General features: G+C 44.6%; 1 protein-coding gene across 1 annotated transcript in view; it reads right to left on the bottom strand.

Annotated features, from left to right (window-relative positions):
- Window positions 1-16,267, bottom strand: part of RAB2A (RAB2A, member RAS oncogene family) — a 75,229-nt gene that overhangs the window by 46,149 nt on the left and 12,813 nt on the right. Inside the window, exon 2 of the mRNA XM_090040038.1 lies at window positions 7,907-7,978. Coding sequence (XP_089896164.1) covers window positions 7,907-7,978 — 72 coding nt within the window. The remainder of the gene's footprint in view (window positions 1-7,906; window positions 7,979-16,267) is intronic.

Here is a 16,267-nt window from a genome sequence, read left to right as displayed (position 1 = left end):
CTCTTACAGGCTGGCACAGCTCCAGCCTGCAAGAGCCAATTGCAGAAAGGGCAGAAAACCCGCAACCCTGCCTGGAAGGAGAGGGAGAGGGGGAAGGTCGGGGCCTGAGCCTCTAAGTCAGCCAATGCCAGGCTCAGGCTCAGACTCGCCCTTCACCCCTGGAGCTTAGAGGTAAGTGGGGCTGTGGGGCAGGGCTGGGGAAGATGGAGCAGGGGGTGCTGCCAGCTCCGGACAGCACACCACAGCCAGAAGCAGGGCCAGGGGGTGAAGGCAGGGGTGCCCCTCTGTGGGGGCTTTGCGGGCAAGTGATGCGGGGTACAGCGTGGTGATCCCCATCATGTGCGAGCCACATGAATGCCCCCCAGCTGGCTGCCCAGGGGAGTGGGAGGAGGAGCCTTGCGTACAGCTGGCTGCACAGCTGTGGCTGGCTCTGGAGCGGCGGTGAGGGATGGCAGCTGTGGGGGGTAGAGGGGGCTCGCATGCAGCAGCCGCTGGCCATGCCAGTGGTAACAGCTGCTGCCTACAAAACCTCCCCACGCCATGACAGAGCCATGCAGCTGGCCGCAGGGTAGCACCAGCAATGTGGTGGAGGCCAGGCGGCACACAGCCATCCCCACCACCGTCCTGCATGGCGGCCACCACACTGCTGCTGCCGCCGTGTGCCTGGCTGCACAGCTCCACAGTGCCTGCAGGAGGTTTTGTATGCAGCAGCCATCACTGCTGGCATGGGTGGCCCCACAGGTAAGCAGCAGCAGCCACTGTGTGCCAGCAGTGATGGCCGCTGCGTACAAAACCTCCCGCTGCCACCGTGGAGCCATACCTGCAGCTGTGTGGCTGGCCGCGTGGCAGCAGAGGCAACATGGTGGTGGCTGTGGCTGTCATGGGTGCAGGATGGTGGTGGGGATGGCTGCATACTGCCTGGCCACCACCACACTGCAGCTGTTGCCCTGTGGCCAGCTGCACGGCTCTTTGGGGAGGTTTTGTAGGCAGCAGCCATCACTGCTGGTACAGCTGTACAGGTAAGCGGCAGCAGCTGCCACATAAGCCACCCCACCATCCCTTGCCGCTGCTGCAGAGCCGTGCAGCTGGCCGCATGCAAGCCTCCTCCTCCCTCCCCTGGGCAGCCAGCTGGGTGGCATGTGTGTGGCCCATACTTGGTGGGCACCACCACACTGCACCCTGCATTGCTTGCTGGTGAAGTCCCCCGCAGGGGGGCACCCCTGCCCCCACCCCCGGCCCTGCTCCTGGGAGTGGGCACATGGGCACACTCCCCCACTTCCTTGATCTACACCCCCCCCAGCAACTTCCCCATCTCCCTCCCTGCCTCTCCTCCCCCCCCCGACACACACTCACCTGCTGGGGTGGGTGTCAGTGTGTGTATGTGCCTCTGTCTGCCTGTCTGTGGGTCTGTTGTGAGGGGCATTAGGAGGGCTGTTGAGACTGGGGGGGGGGGGGGGAATGTGGGGCACCAGCCGCGCTGGGGGGGTGGGCTGTGGGGGGCCTTTAATTTTTATTACAGATTTTGGGTTTTTAAATCAGAGGAAACAAGGATCCCTGATGATCAGTGAGCCAAGTTCATTTGGTGAACATGTAGGAGGGTATTCTCTGTAGCTGCTCCTCAGATCTGGAACTCCCTCTCCTTTGAGGGCCACCAGAGCCTGAGCCCGGACATCTTTTGGAAGCTGTAAGACACTTATTTGGGTAAGTGGTTAGCAAGCAAGACCAACCTAAGATATTGTTGAGGGGAAGAGGAGTTGCTTTATTCTGATACTCTCCTTGCTTACGTAAGTCTTACTGTAAACCACCTTTAACTATTTTGGGGAAGGGTGCATATAAATCTAATAAATCAAAAGTTTTTGAGAAAGTTACAATAACCATATAGAGAATTTCACTCTGAAACTTGTACGCTACCTATTAAAAAGCCATCTTTCACAGTACGTCCCCTTATTTTTTCTTCATAGTTTCATAGTTGCTAGGGTCAGGAGGAACCTGAACAGATCATCAAGTCCGACCCCCTGCACTGGGCAGAAACGAGTGCTAGGATCGTAATACCCCGGCCAAATACCTATCTAGCCTTCTCTTAAAGACCCTCAAGGTAGGGGAGAGAACCACCTCCCTTGGAGATGAAAAAACAGGCATGACAAGGAGGATGTATAGACAGGATCCTCTCTCTAGACTGTTCTGGAAGTCATGGGAGGACTTCATAGTAGTTTGGGGTCAGAAGGAACCTGAACAGATCATCTAGTCTGACCCCCCCACCACTGGTAGGAGCACACGCTGCGATCACACGACCCCAGAGAGGTGTTTGTCCAACCTCTTTTTGAATTTACCCAAGGTAGGAGCGAGGACTACTTTCCTAGGAAGTTGGTTTCAGATCCTAGCCACCCTCATAGTGAAATAGTGCCTCCTAATCTCTAACCTGAACCTATTCTCCAGCAGCTTCTGGCCATTGTTCCTCATCACCCCAGGTGCTGCTGTGGGGAATAGAGCCCTTCCTATTTGTTGCTGATCTCCCCTAACAAGTTTGTAGGCAGCCACCAAATCCCCCCATAGCCTCCATTTGCTGAGGCTGAACAGGTTCAGGTCCCTCAGCCTCTCCTCATAGGGCCTGCCCTGTTGCCCTCCAACCAAGCAGGTGGCCCTCCTCTGAACTCTCTCAAGGCAGGCCACATCTTTTTTAAAGTACGGTGCCCAGAACTGGATGCAGACCTCCAATTGTGGCCTGACCAATGTTGCGTACAGGGGGACCTTATCGCTTCTCTGGACCGGTTTGAGATGCATCTTTGGATGCATGACAAGGTGCAGTTGGCTTTGCTGGCTTTTTATTTAGAAGAAAAATGAAAAAAGAAAAAAGCATAGTCCCCTCCCCTCAGCTAACACTCTTGTCATCTGTACTTCCTGAAGGTAGAAAAGAGTATTGTGAAAAATGGATGAATGAGATAGTGGCCAACTTGGCATTTATGGCTTCAACCCAACGGTAAACAATAAGGCATGGGAGTCATTTTAACAAAAGACAATTCTTTGTAGAATTCTCTAAAGTAGAATATTCTTCACCAGAGGCTGAAGAAACTGTCAGCTACAAATAAATAATGGGAAAAAGCCATTAAGCCTAAAAAGATTCTTCAACTATACCTTGTACATAAGATTCTTTTAAATTATTACTATACAGAATGCTTGAAGAATCTGAAAAATTTGGGTTGCAAATGCAGAGGTTTGACACAAACATAGGCTACTGACAGATGTGGAAACCCTCCCCCCACTTTTTATCAAAAGAGGCAGCGTATTAATTTGACTTGGGCCTGGCAACATATGTACAATTCATGCACTTCAGCAGAGCTTTTTGGCACTTTCATCTATTAGATAAAAGTGCCAAAAAAGCCCCACTGAAGCACCCAACCTATACAAATGTTTGGTGAGCTGGGTCAAACTTACGAGATGCCTATTCTGGACACACTCTCGGCTCGGCACTGGGGCATGCTGAGTTTAAAGTAACGTGACATTTTGGGGGATTTTTTAATATCTGTAACCACCCTAAATTTCTTAACATTTCTTTGAAAATCTTTTAACTAATAAACAAACATGCTTGTAAAATCTCTGAAAAATAACTATGTCCAACTACAGCAATTTTGGAAAGGATACAATTCATACATAATGAAAAGGTAAAATAATATGCAACCAACACCTGTAAAATAAGGGAAGCTCAAATATGGAAAATGTATGACTAGCTAGCTGCAGAACAACATCTTAATCTTCTATGGAATGCCAATTGCTACATAAAAGTAACAGAAACATGAGTATCTTTTTTAAAAATCTCTTTCAGCTTTACAACTAAACTTTCTTCCATACTTAACAGCAACAAGAGAGGAATGGTCATTGTAAAGGAAAGATTCGCAGACAGCTACCAAGTCAATGCAACATTTATACAAGTTATTTAATCAGTTATTTTGCATATAGCTATAAATGTCAGTTTTATTTATAAAAGAAAAAAAGTTGTACAGATTCAACCTTAGTGAAGCATCAGTTTTACAGTTCTAGTATCTACCAGGGTATAGCAGGGCATCAACAGATGCTTCAGAAAGTGGAACAATCCCTGTAATAGGCAGTAGGCCTGTGTGAAGCAGCTAGTATTCACTTCAGATTCGGCCAATTCGAGGGACGGTGATTTGAATCACTGTACCAAATCCATTCGGCTGAATCCGATTTGGAGATCTGGCTGCCACTGAATCGGCCCAATCTCTGAATCAAACAGGCCCCACCCCCCCGCCCACTATCCCAGCCCTGTCAATGGCTGCCCTGCCCAGGCCCAGTGTCCTGGCTCTTTAAAAGAAAAAAAAAAAAAAGCCCCACACTAAGCAGCTCCTACCAGATGGTGGGGGGGGCGACAATCCCTGCCCCCCACTGCCCCAAGCCCCCAAAAGCCCTGACAGTATCCAGCAAGTGTGGGGCTTCTTTTAAAAAACACACTAAACTGGGAGCTGGTGCCAGGCAGGGCAGCCATGGGGGTGTGGCTGGAAGAATGGGTGGGGGAGGGGCATCTCATGGCAAAGCCCCCCACACAATGTAGAGCAGTGGGGATTTGCCCCCCCCCCCCAACCTGGCAGCAGCTGGCAAGTGAAGGGTTTTCTGGTTCAGCTGGGGCCAGGCAAGGCAGACATTGACATGGCTGAGAGAGCAGGCGGGAGTCAGGGAGAGCACTTGGGGGGGCGGAGGGGGCGCTGTGGAAGCAGGCAGGGGATGGGGTCTGGAGGGGATCCCCCATGGTCCCCTCCCCCCTCTTCCAGCTCCCCCAAGGCACCTACTTACAAGCATGGAGTCCAGGTCCAGCTCCCTGTAGCAATGAGTGGGGACTGCCCAAATCTCCAAATATCTTTTCTGACTTGATTTGGAGAGCTTTGAATCGATTCAGACCTTTTTACTGGTCTCCCAATTCCATTTGGACTTGGAGATTCGGCCACTGAATTGGGCTGAACGTCCTCTGAATTGAATCAGCACCCAAAGCTTTGCACAGCCCTAATAGGAAGGTATGGGCTAATTTGCTCCCCAGGAAAATTGCATCTTACTGCTTCACAGGGCTGAGTTTAAATCCCGAAGCAAAGATTTTGAAAAGTCTCCCAAAACTATCAGCATTATCTATTATATATCGCTACCATGCAAGTAAGTGCCCAACCCCTTTCAGAATCTTGCTAAATTCTTGCCTTCACTGTCCTGATGCCACACTTCCAGAAACATGGTAGATACTTCATAAGTATATTTCGTGCTCCAAGCCTATTCGTAATGTCTATGATTAATTTGCCAGTGAATGCACTGGGGAAGAGCTAAGGCAAAAAAAGCAGGTAAAGACCAACACAGCCATTAAATAGGAATGCTTGTTACTCTCTGGTGAACTGCAATAAAAAACTAGTAATTTACATACGAATGATTCTGTAGCTTATTAGACACGCTCTAGTACATCTGTTTTTCTAATAAATGCTAGTTTAATGTTAGTTTAAGCAGAGATTTAGGGTGGAGTTTATTTTCAAAAGCAATTAGCTGGAAGTAATGGGAATGCTTACTTCCTTGGCATTCCTTAAAATTCTACAAATATACAATAATAATTATGAAAAACATTGTTAGAAGAAAGTTCTAACTTGCCATTACTACTTCAATTTGGTACTATCAATGAACTGAACATGTTATTATGACATGGTATAGTTTTATGAGCTCATTTTACTGTCTTTCTTGGTAATTCTACAGGCCTTGGCCCCAGATTTTTCATCTTGCACATATCTCTATCCCACTTGTGCTAAAGGTGCAACTATGACAACTGCATGCCATTTGCTGTAGCCTGATACGAATGTATTGGGCGACAGGGACCTGAAGGCAGTCATTTTATTTTTCCTAACAGCTTCCCACGTTCTACAGCTCTGTCCTCTTCTAGGCCTATCTCACTAACCCTCTACCAGCTGCCACCACCTCCTCCCACATCTTTTCTGACACAGGAGCAAGCACTGCAAGCAGAACTGGGGTGGCAAATTGGTTTCCCACAGCACAGCCAGATGCACAGAACCCAGGAGAGGTGTAGAAGTATGTGAAAGAGCTGCCAAATGTTAGAGTGATACTTGTGATGGGTACATTTGGCAACGCAGGACTTGAAGGAAAGCTATCAAGGAGACATGACTCCAAAGATGGCATGAGGAAAGGTAACATGGCTCCAACAGACAAATCCAGGTTATTCATTTAATCAACCTATATAAGCCCAAGAACTTTGGGGTAACTGTAAACTAATAGCTTGAATTGCCTCAGACAATTGCACAACAACAAAGAAAGAGACACAGAGAGAGACCCCATTAAAATCACCTTGTACCATCTCAGCACAAAAGGAACATGCATTTGTTTTCCTCTCATCTATGTTAAGTACTCCCATAGATGGGAACCCTCTCTAACCCAAAGGACAGACTAAGAGAACAGGAAATTATGCTGCTCATTTTGCAAAAGGCTAAAAACAAGTGGAGGGTCTACTTTAATAGCTTCCTTGAAAAAACCTGAAACAGAGTTCACATGCTTGGCTCTTTCAATAGCAGCTGAAGTCTGTTTAAGCATAACCCAAGAAAAGACTGGCCCAGTCCACACAGAGGAAGACATATCCTCATATTATACCACATAAGTATCTACCACCTTAAAATGGAAAGATGCACATGGGAAGACTTCTAAAAAAAAACCGCTTAAACATTTTTTTAAAATGTGACTCGAATAAAGTCAGAAGTAATGCATTCCTTTCTGATTCACTCATTTCCTCTAAGTCTTCTATTATGAGACACACCCCTAAATCCCCCTAACAGGTCCTGCAAGCTGCTGAAATAGACAAGGCCCTGCCCTTCCAGTCAATAACAAGGTCTACAATCCAATCCTTATCCTTCAGGAGCCACTATACAATTTCTGTGTTGACATAATCCCCTTTTTATTCCTTAAAGTTAACTTTGTTTTTAAATCTTAAAACATAATGTTATGCTTGTGGCAAATGGCTACTACCCAGGGAGTACCAGAAATTTAAGTCCTATCCACTGAACAAATGCAAAGTCTCCAGATCATACGTGCTTCAAGCTAGGGATGCGAAAGGTTAAACATTTAGATAAATATATTTATACTGGTAACAAATTATTGGTTAACCTTTAGTACAGGGCGCAGACTGACAGGGAAGGGAAGCAGTGAGGTGCCTTAGGAATAGGAAGGCAGCAGGGCAGGCAGGAGGGAGGGAGGAAGAATCAAAGAGGAGAAGGGAACAGGCAGGGTGGGGACTAGTACTTATAGCTTATAAGGTTAATGACTTGTCAATTAAGCAATTAGGTGCTTCTTCACAGGTGCTCCCTCCTTCCCAGCACAGTAATAGGGCAGGAAAGCCCCAAGCCATCTATAGCTTCACATATGCCATGTTATCTGGCAGAGCTTGCCACCACCTCCCCACTCCAGCCTGTCAAAGGCCCAGGGAACAGCTTCCAGCATTTGCTGTGTCCAGGCTGCTGTGTTATTGGTTAACCATTTAACCAGTATAATTAGAGGATGTTAAACGGATATTTTTATAAACAATATTTACATCTCTACTTCAAATCTCATGGTGTCCAAAACAGTCATTTTTTGGCTTTCTTGTAGAGACGGCCAATATGTTGCTAGTGAGGAGTGTGTAATATTTTAGAGATTCCTATTTGTCTGCTACAAAATGAACAAACTTATCTCATATCAGTTACCAGACAGCCGTAAGATAGAATAATGTAGTAAAATAGGCAATTAGCATCAGTTTTAATATAACAAGGTAAGTGGAAAAAAAAAGTATGTAGACCACAAACATACTGATGGTGACAACTAGCCAATACCCTTAAAATATGCTAATTTTAAGTATCTTTTGAGCAGCATATTTAAATGAATAACTTACCAATAGTAAGGTCGTGCACTGGTTGAAACCTTTTGTCCGTGAACTGTAACAACAAACATGATTTTCCAACACCTAATAGAAAAAAAAAAAACAACTCGTGTCATTCCATTAAGCAGCAGCAATTAAAAATGCATTTTAAACAAGTTATAATTTAGGCCCATTTTGTGATCATAGCTATCTAAACTATTTTATTCCTTCACATTAGAGAAATAAATTTTAGAATTTCAGCAGAATTTACAACTAAAGAGACAATTCAAAGAGTAACATTAAAATGTATTTTTCAGTGTTTATTTTTTGGCGGAGTATAATATCTGAAATGAGCTGCCCTAAAAGGTCACTATGACTATAAAAAGGCCACGTAACTGCCCATAGAAGTCTTTCACTCAGTAGTTCTGTACAGCATTTTTCTTGAACTGCCCCACAAAGAGCACCTCCTTTATTACCTCTAGTTGTATTTGTTACCCCTCTGTTTTTCATAACCCTTCCTTCACTGGTCTCATACTGCTACACATGTGCCTCTCTTTCTGGCCAGCCACTGTTTTTAAAACACAGCTAGAATAATTTTATCCTGATGAAGGGAAGAAAACAAAGCACACCAGGAACAGTGCTTTCAAATTAACCTCCCCCCACCATCTTTAGTGCTGCTCTGATCCCCACCCCAGGCCTACCTGATACAGAGTTTGAGTCCTGAAGCACTGGAACAGAGGCTGAAGGCTTAAGCCTCTCACTGCAGAGTAGGGGCATGATGCTGCTGCCTAAGGTATCACCACTAAAAGCCAAGTTATCCCTGGCCTGGCCTTGCAACTAGTGGTAAAGGGTTAGCAAGGATCCAACTATCTGAATTCAATGACAGCTACAGGACCAGGGAAGGGTTAACCTGACTCTTGCCAGTGTCACAGGACACCACCTGTAGCCTCCTGTCTCTACTGGGCTCCATGGAGAGCTCCCCTCCATTCTGGCACCTGCACCTCCTCTTACTGAGCACCTGGAGCTCCTGGGGCCTCACATAAGCCATACACAATAGCTATCAGTACTCCCTGTGACACATATGCTGGAGGCTGGCCACCCTGAACTACACAAACTAAATAGATATGAGTACAAAATCACTAGCTCAGTTACAGGACGAGATTGTGCAAACATAGCAGAGCAGGGCCAGAAAAAATGACAAAATATGAGAGCCAGACAAATGCAGTTAATGGTATAAAGTTATAAACTTAGCAGAAAACATAAATGATCAGGAAACCAGTCAACAGTGGAGGATTTTATTGATCTTTCAGCTTTCTTCTCCAGGAGCTTTGCACACTAGTGTGGGATTTCATAACTCAGTATGATCATCCAGCTACATTAGATATCAGGAAAATAAAAACAAATCTGTGGAAAATTGAAGCAAATTAGATCCACGAGGAATAAAGGACCTTAAGAGGACAGTAGAAAGAAGACTGGGACAGTTGGAAGGAAAAAATTTCTAGTTAATAGTTGATTTTTCACCATTTCATCAAATGCATTCTTATTCATTTTATTTAGCCAGGACTAAGTATTTTTTATCAGTTGAAGCTACCGAATTGGTGCCTTATAGGTATAAATCACAAATAAAGTCATCCTTGGCACAAAGCCACTTTTCTGGTATAAGGGAAACTATGAATCAAATCTAAAGACAGAAAGTAAAAAATATTTTGTAAAACTGCATTTCCTGTGAGATTATTAGTACTAGCCTGATAAGCAAGATTTCAAAGATTTGCACTGGCAAACACCACAAAAGCTGTAACATGTTACATAAGTATTGCCCTTGTTCCTTAGTACCCTCATATTTAGATTGGAAATTACTTCAGAATCACCTAAAGAAAATGACACTGTTTAGTAGTTTGTAAACCAAGGGTTAAAAATGTACTCACTAAATGGGGAGGGGTTTTTTTCCCCCTGAAGAACCACAGCTGAAGCCCTATATAATATCTGGTGAATTCCAGTTTTCAGTTAAAAATTTCTTTGGCCACAAAACTCAATCAAATATTTAAAAAAAAGGAGAGACTTCTCTCTTTCTACAATTGCAGGCAGCTCTAGTGCCACTGCAGCTGCTCAGATTCGCTTAGGAGTAGAATTAAATTAAGACATCTGACCAGTTCTGCATTTGCTATTCATGACCCTGTGGAGGTCAGTAAAATGGTAAAAACACAAAAATAGTTCCTTAGCTTCTGTATGAGAATGCGGTAAAATAACAAAAATAGAGCCTGGTAGCTAGTGGGTCTAGTATAAGAGACATTTCCTTAAAGTAACCAAAAGCTTAGGGTCTTCCTTCTCCTTTCCAGAAAGCAAAAGGGGAAGGAAGACTTGGACAATCCAATTTAATCAGATGGCTATTAGAGAAAGAGGGAAACTTACATTTCTGTCCAGGGTGCCTGTGGCAGATATTCCTCTGCCTTCCTCAAAATTTGGGGAAAGTAAAATGAAGGTCAAGGTTCTCATGAATTTGATTATGAACTTTGAGCTGAATTCCAGCTGCTGGTTATCTGGTTTATATTTCTCTTCTTGCTAACCGTCAAGCTTATGGATCATAGGGTACAGGTTTCCCCCAGCTTATGTGGGTTCTGTATGTGCTAATTCGCTCTTATGCAATGCCCTTTTTATACCAAAAATTTGTTGTGCGAAGTAAATTCACTGTTATGAGATCGGCATGGTGGAAGACTGCAGTCAGCTGCTTTGTCCAGTGCATTGCAGGAGTGACACGCACCAAAATAGTCTCCTGTGTGGATCTGTGCTCCTCGCTCATTGTCTGCAATGAGTGTTTCTGTAGTTGCCATCCCCACTATGGTAACATTCACCAACACCCTGTGCTTGTGTGTACTGCCTGCTGTTGGTGAGTACCAAAATTGTCTTGTAAAAGTGGTAGAAATGGGTCTGGGGGTCAGTACAGTCGAGGTCTTGGAATGTATCCCTATTTGTTACATTGTAAAGTGGGTTCCTTTTATGTGAATTTGAGTTATGCAGTGTTTTCCAGGAACATATATACAGCATAAAGCGAGGGGAACCTGTATGTGTAAGAGGCCCATCAGGTAGGCCTAGGCTAGAGTACAGAGAGTAAAGACTGCCCTAGGCCAACCGTCCCCACCCCCCCCACCCCTTTAGACCACGGAAACAGTCCAAAGACCAGACCAAGTGGAGACATTCAGTGCCTCCATGGTTGTAGCTTCTGCCAGAGAGCAATAAATGAGAGCTGCTGTTGATTGCCTAATACCTGAGCGAGGGTACATTTCTGTTAAGCTAAAGGACATCACACTTTCTCTAGCCACGGAGTACCCACAAGGGAGTGGGGAATAAGGTTTTGAGGCGCTTTATACTTGCCTTACTCTGGAGGATGCAACATTGTGGTATTTTATAGGACCTACCCTGCCACAAGTAGCCCCACCACACTGTCACGAAGCCCACCAGCTGGATGCAGTTTATGGTCATACTCAGCACAGGCCTGGCTAGCTCAGCTGATAGAGCACGGAATTTTTAATATCCAGGTTAGGGGCTCAACCCCTTACGTTGGGTACACATTTATATTTCTAGTACATTTTTAAACCACGATTTGTGTAGTATTCTTTCCTGTGTACACTTCTGAGAGCCACTAGGAGTCACATAGAGCACATACATCAACACAACCTAAACACAAACAATCAACCACTGCAGAAACCTAGGTAGTTAAAAAACAAACAGCTCAACACAAGAAAAAAGAAAGGTATCAATAGTAATAGTTAAGGGGAATTTCACCCATTTGAATTAGAAGAAAAATGTAGAGGTGACAAGCAAGTCTGGGTTTGTATATTCCACCCCCCCTCCTCCCTCCACACACACAGAAACACGCTTGTGCATTTCTGCCGTATAAAAGTTACTGGAAAAGTTTAGGGAGAAGTTCCCCTGAACATTTTGCAAAAAGACTTGTTGGAGATCTTACGGTAAAAGAAGAATAAAAAGGAGAGATGCACCAATCTTCAATCAAAACTTCTTTTCTAAAATATTAAATCACTGAGATTATACAGGTGTTTAAAAAACATTAGTCTGACTATAAGTCCTTTACTTAACTGTTTTCACCTATCACCTCTCCCCCATCCCTCTTTGGCATCTCACCTGATAAATCTTTGAGGGGTTTTCTGGAGGGGCTTTTTAGTTAATTCTGCACTACTTTATTTATCAGATTTATCTGTGGCTCTGTCCAAAGATGAGCCTTCAGGGCACATGCTGATGATGCAGGGGTTGTAGGTCTCAGTAAACTCTATGCCCTCCTTTCAGTAACTGAACCAGTGAACACCATAACATGGAGCCCCCTGCAGCCTTCCAGCTTTCTTTATAGGTACCCCAAGCCTTGTGGCAGCTCTTTGTTATTCAATCTTTTCCAGTCCACTTGGCTCTGACAGCCCATCTGTTCCACTAATTACCTCTCCAAGTTACTATGCTTCATCAGTCCTTGTCCCCTGTGAGGCATCACTCAATTAACTGCCCACTATCTCACTCTGCTGCTAGATAGCCTTCAGGTGAGTCTTGCACTGGGTGCTGTTTGGTAAGGGGATTCAGGTCCACCTTATTTTACCGGCTCCAAGCCCCAGTTGATTATGGTGTTATCTATAGCGCCTTACTCCTTGGACCTACTACTGATTCACACCACCAGGGACCCTATACAAAATCTCTAAGTCCATGCTGCATCTCTTGGCCAGTCTCTGTCATCCTCCACAATTTAAATACCTCACTGTGGTCTCTTCTGCGCTGTTCTTCTCCACAAGGCTCTGAGGCCCCTTCACTTTTTGCTCCAGCTTCTCTTGGGTTCATCTGTACTAAATCAACAGCAAGTCTCTGAGACCACAGGGCTGGGCCAAAGTCCATGGATAAGTTCCAGTGCCAAAAGTTCAACAGCTCCAGCTCCAGCGCCATCTCCAACAGCTGCTCTCAGACCCATCAAGAGACCGAGGGCTCAAGAGTGGGTGCTGGAGAAAAGTCCAGAGCCATCTAAAAGGTAGACTTTTGGCTCTGGAATGTTATCAACTAGGGGAAGGACGGCATGTTCAGTCCATCAGACCCACTACTGACATAATGTACACAAGCCCTCCGGTAATCAGACTGAAAGCTTGAGCCCTTCTCCCAGACCCACTCTTCTGCTTACGTGCTTATGCTTTCTTACCGTATTTTAAATGGAAAATATGTAATAATGTGGAAACTATTTGAAAAAATTTGGCTCTCCTTTTCTTTTGATTTTTGCTCTCTGAAGATGCGTGTTAGCATCCCACGTTTTTCTTGATGAGGATGGTGTGCTTCTATTGCAAATGTGTTCTCTCAATCTAAATTGAAAACATGCCGTACTGTACAGTTTTTACTTTCTGTAGTTAGTCAAGTTTAAACCTGGGATGTAGGTGTTGGAGTGCTAACTTAACTAGCCACCTCATATTAAATGAACCGTATCTTGTCCCCAGTAGGATGTTATATCAAGATAGATTACTCAATGTAAAAAGAAACTTATTTCAACATTTTTAGGGCTTTGCTCCCAACATAAAACCACATAATACCACGGAAACTGTTATAAATACAAAAAGAGCTGCTGCCTAGGTACCAGTAAAGGCAACCTTCAAGGCATCCCTCAGTGCTCATCTTACCCCCCTCAATACCTCAAGCCAGTTTCTTTCAAACCAAGAATATAAAATAACTTATTTACTTAAATCAAAGATGATTTTTTTTTGTCCCATTTAACATGGGGGAAAGGGCTTGTTATCTTGGATTTGGGGAATACAACTGTTGTGGCTCCAACTCGGGCCTCGATCCAGGCCTGGGACTAGAGGTGTAGCATGCCCACCCTGCTACCTCCCTCCTTCACTACCATTTACGCTCCAGCTCCAGCCCAGAGCATAGAATACATGCTAGCTCTGGCCCGTCGACACAATAGCGATGGCAATAGTGACATTTCCAGCCCCAGCTCCGGGGCTGCCACTGTCTGAACTGCTGCTGTGTGGTTGGACAGGGGCCAGAGCTGGAGCTGCTGCTTACCTCCTGCCATCTCTGGTTCCCACACCATCTCCCCCTCACCAGCCTCCTTGCTGTCTCCCCTACCGTGTGGGCCTGCACTGCGGCATGCCTCTTCTGCCACTTCTACCTCTCCCACCATCTTCTGCCTACCTGCTGCTTACCCTCACTCCAGTTCTTGCATGGCTCTGGTTCTACACTGGCCTGATATACATGGTTGCACTGGACCCAGCCTAGCTGGGCAATAGCTGTTGTGGTGAAGGCAGCTCTAGCCAGGAACTGAAAGCCCCAGGCAAAGCTGCTACCACTGCTTACCGAGCTGGGTTGTGACTGGAGCAAGCACGTACTCCATGCCTCAAGAGCTATGCTGGAGGCAGAGAATAAGCAGCAGGCAGGGGGAAGACAGTGAAAGAAGGGGAGGGGCAGGAGCCAAAGACAGCAGAAAGGGTAGGCAGTAAGGAGAGGGGGAAGAGGGCAAGGGTCAGGCATTTAAGATGACCCTTCAATAATTAAATGATTCTATACATGGATAATTATAGCAAAGTTATAGACTTTCCATGAATAGTACCCAATTAAATTGGGGGAGGGAGGAGCAGGGTCAGCTTAAATTCAGAGTCTTCTTGTATTCAGGTAAATAATACATTAACATTAAATGCCAATTAATGTTCTCAAATATATGACAAGATTCCCCCACAAAGCAGCACAGGGAAAAAAAACAACAACACCACACTCGTCGTCTTACATTTATATACAAAGAAACAGCATTAAAACCCCCATCTTTTATCATTAAACTTCTGCCAAAAGCAGCATGTACTCAGTAACAGAAACCAACTATGCAGTGGATTAAATACAGCTAACATTGAGCATAACTATAACACACATAGGTTCCCATCAGTATGTTTGCCCACTACAGGCTATCACAAAAAACAGATTAATACAGCACATCTGAATAAGATATATAGTAGTGCTCATTACACTCAGCCCACCCTCAGTGTCAACTCTTTTCCAAGTCGGTGAGCCACTACACTGAATACATTTCAACTTAATCTTCACTCCCATGGCTGAACTGGAGTTTTCTTTCCCATTTCCAATGATTCCTCTTTCTTTACCAGACTCAGATGTTTGGCAAACATCACCAAAAGGGGCCCCAAACAGTTCACCCAGAACCCCTCTGTCGCCCCTCTCAGCCTGTTGTACGGGATTAGTGTGGCTCAGCCCCAGGTTGCCCTGCACACCTCATTGACATACTAATTTTTGGAGGATCCCAGGATTCCAAAGATTTTAGATCCCAAGAAAACCCAGTTCCAGTCAAGAGTGGGGGGCTAATTAGCACATGGATCCTCTTTGGGGGGCATAACTGGAGTATATAAATATACTGAGCACTGCTGAGCTGACGGGTCACCATGGCTTGAAATGTTGACTCTGCTGGCGCTCAGCCCAATGAACTGTATGATAAATTGTGAGCCTGTCTTCTTTGGATTAGATATAGTACAAACGATGTATGATATTAAGTAGGTAGAAAAGGGCTGCTTAAAGATGCGTTTATGGAGTACCTGTGCTAAAAAACTGCAGCAGTTTCAAAACAGGTAAAATGCATCAATTCTGGATGAATTAAGTCTATGATTACTCATACTAAAGTCAGTGTTTTCAAATTTGCCCCTTATTTCCATGTGTTCAGGGAAATCAGGCTCTGACAATAAAGGGAGTGGGGGGGACACAAAAGGCAAGAGGGCCACATAATTTTCTCAGATTTATTTTCCCTGCTGTAACAGTGTGAGAGGGCCAAATTCAAGACAAACCTCCAATAATTAGATTATATATCTGGAAAACTATAATAAATTTATATATTTTCCAAATATAGAATCTAATCATTGGGAAGGTTGTCTCATATTCGAGTAAATATAGTAAATTAAAAATGCAAAAGTCACATTTCCCACCTTTCTTCTTGTATGGTAAACTACTGGACAAGTTACAATCCAAGGAAAGGAAGTATTTCTTCTACAAAGATGTATAAGCAATGTCCTTTTTGCATAAGAAATGTTTCTTAAAATGGATTCTTGAGGTTTGAAATTAAAATCTACTTACCATTTTTTATTACACCAATAGCAAAACTGGACTCCATTATGCTACACTAAACACAGAGTAAGGAACAGCTACTGCCACAAAGATCTCATAATCTAAGCTAGCAAGGCAAACAAAAGGTAGAAGAAAGGTTTCTACTTGGAAGAGGGAAAATTGTGGCAAAATGAGATAAACTTAAGTAACTTGCCCACAATGTCCAGCAGAGCTGAATGCTGAACACAGCTCTCCCAAATCCCAGTTTAGTGCTTAAGCTGCAAAACCATTCTTTATTAAATTTGCAGAAACTTTTCCACTTCA

Source organism: Crocodylus siamensis, chromosome 3, assembly GCF_052110815.1.
Source record: "Crocodylus siamensis isolate JL-2025a chromosome 3, ASM5211081v1, whole genome shotgun sequence".
In the NCBI taxonomy this organism is placed as follows: Eukaryota; Metazoa; Chordata; order Crocodylia; family Crocodylidae; genus Crocodylus; species Crocodylus siamensis.
Note: the sequence above shows the minus strand (reverse complement) of the source record. Positions and strands in the feature narration are given on the sequence as shown.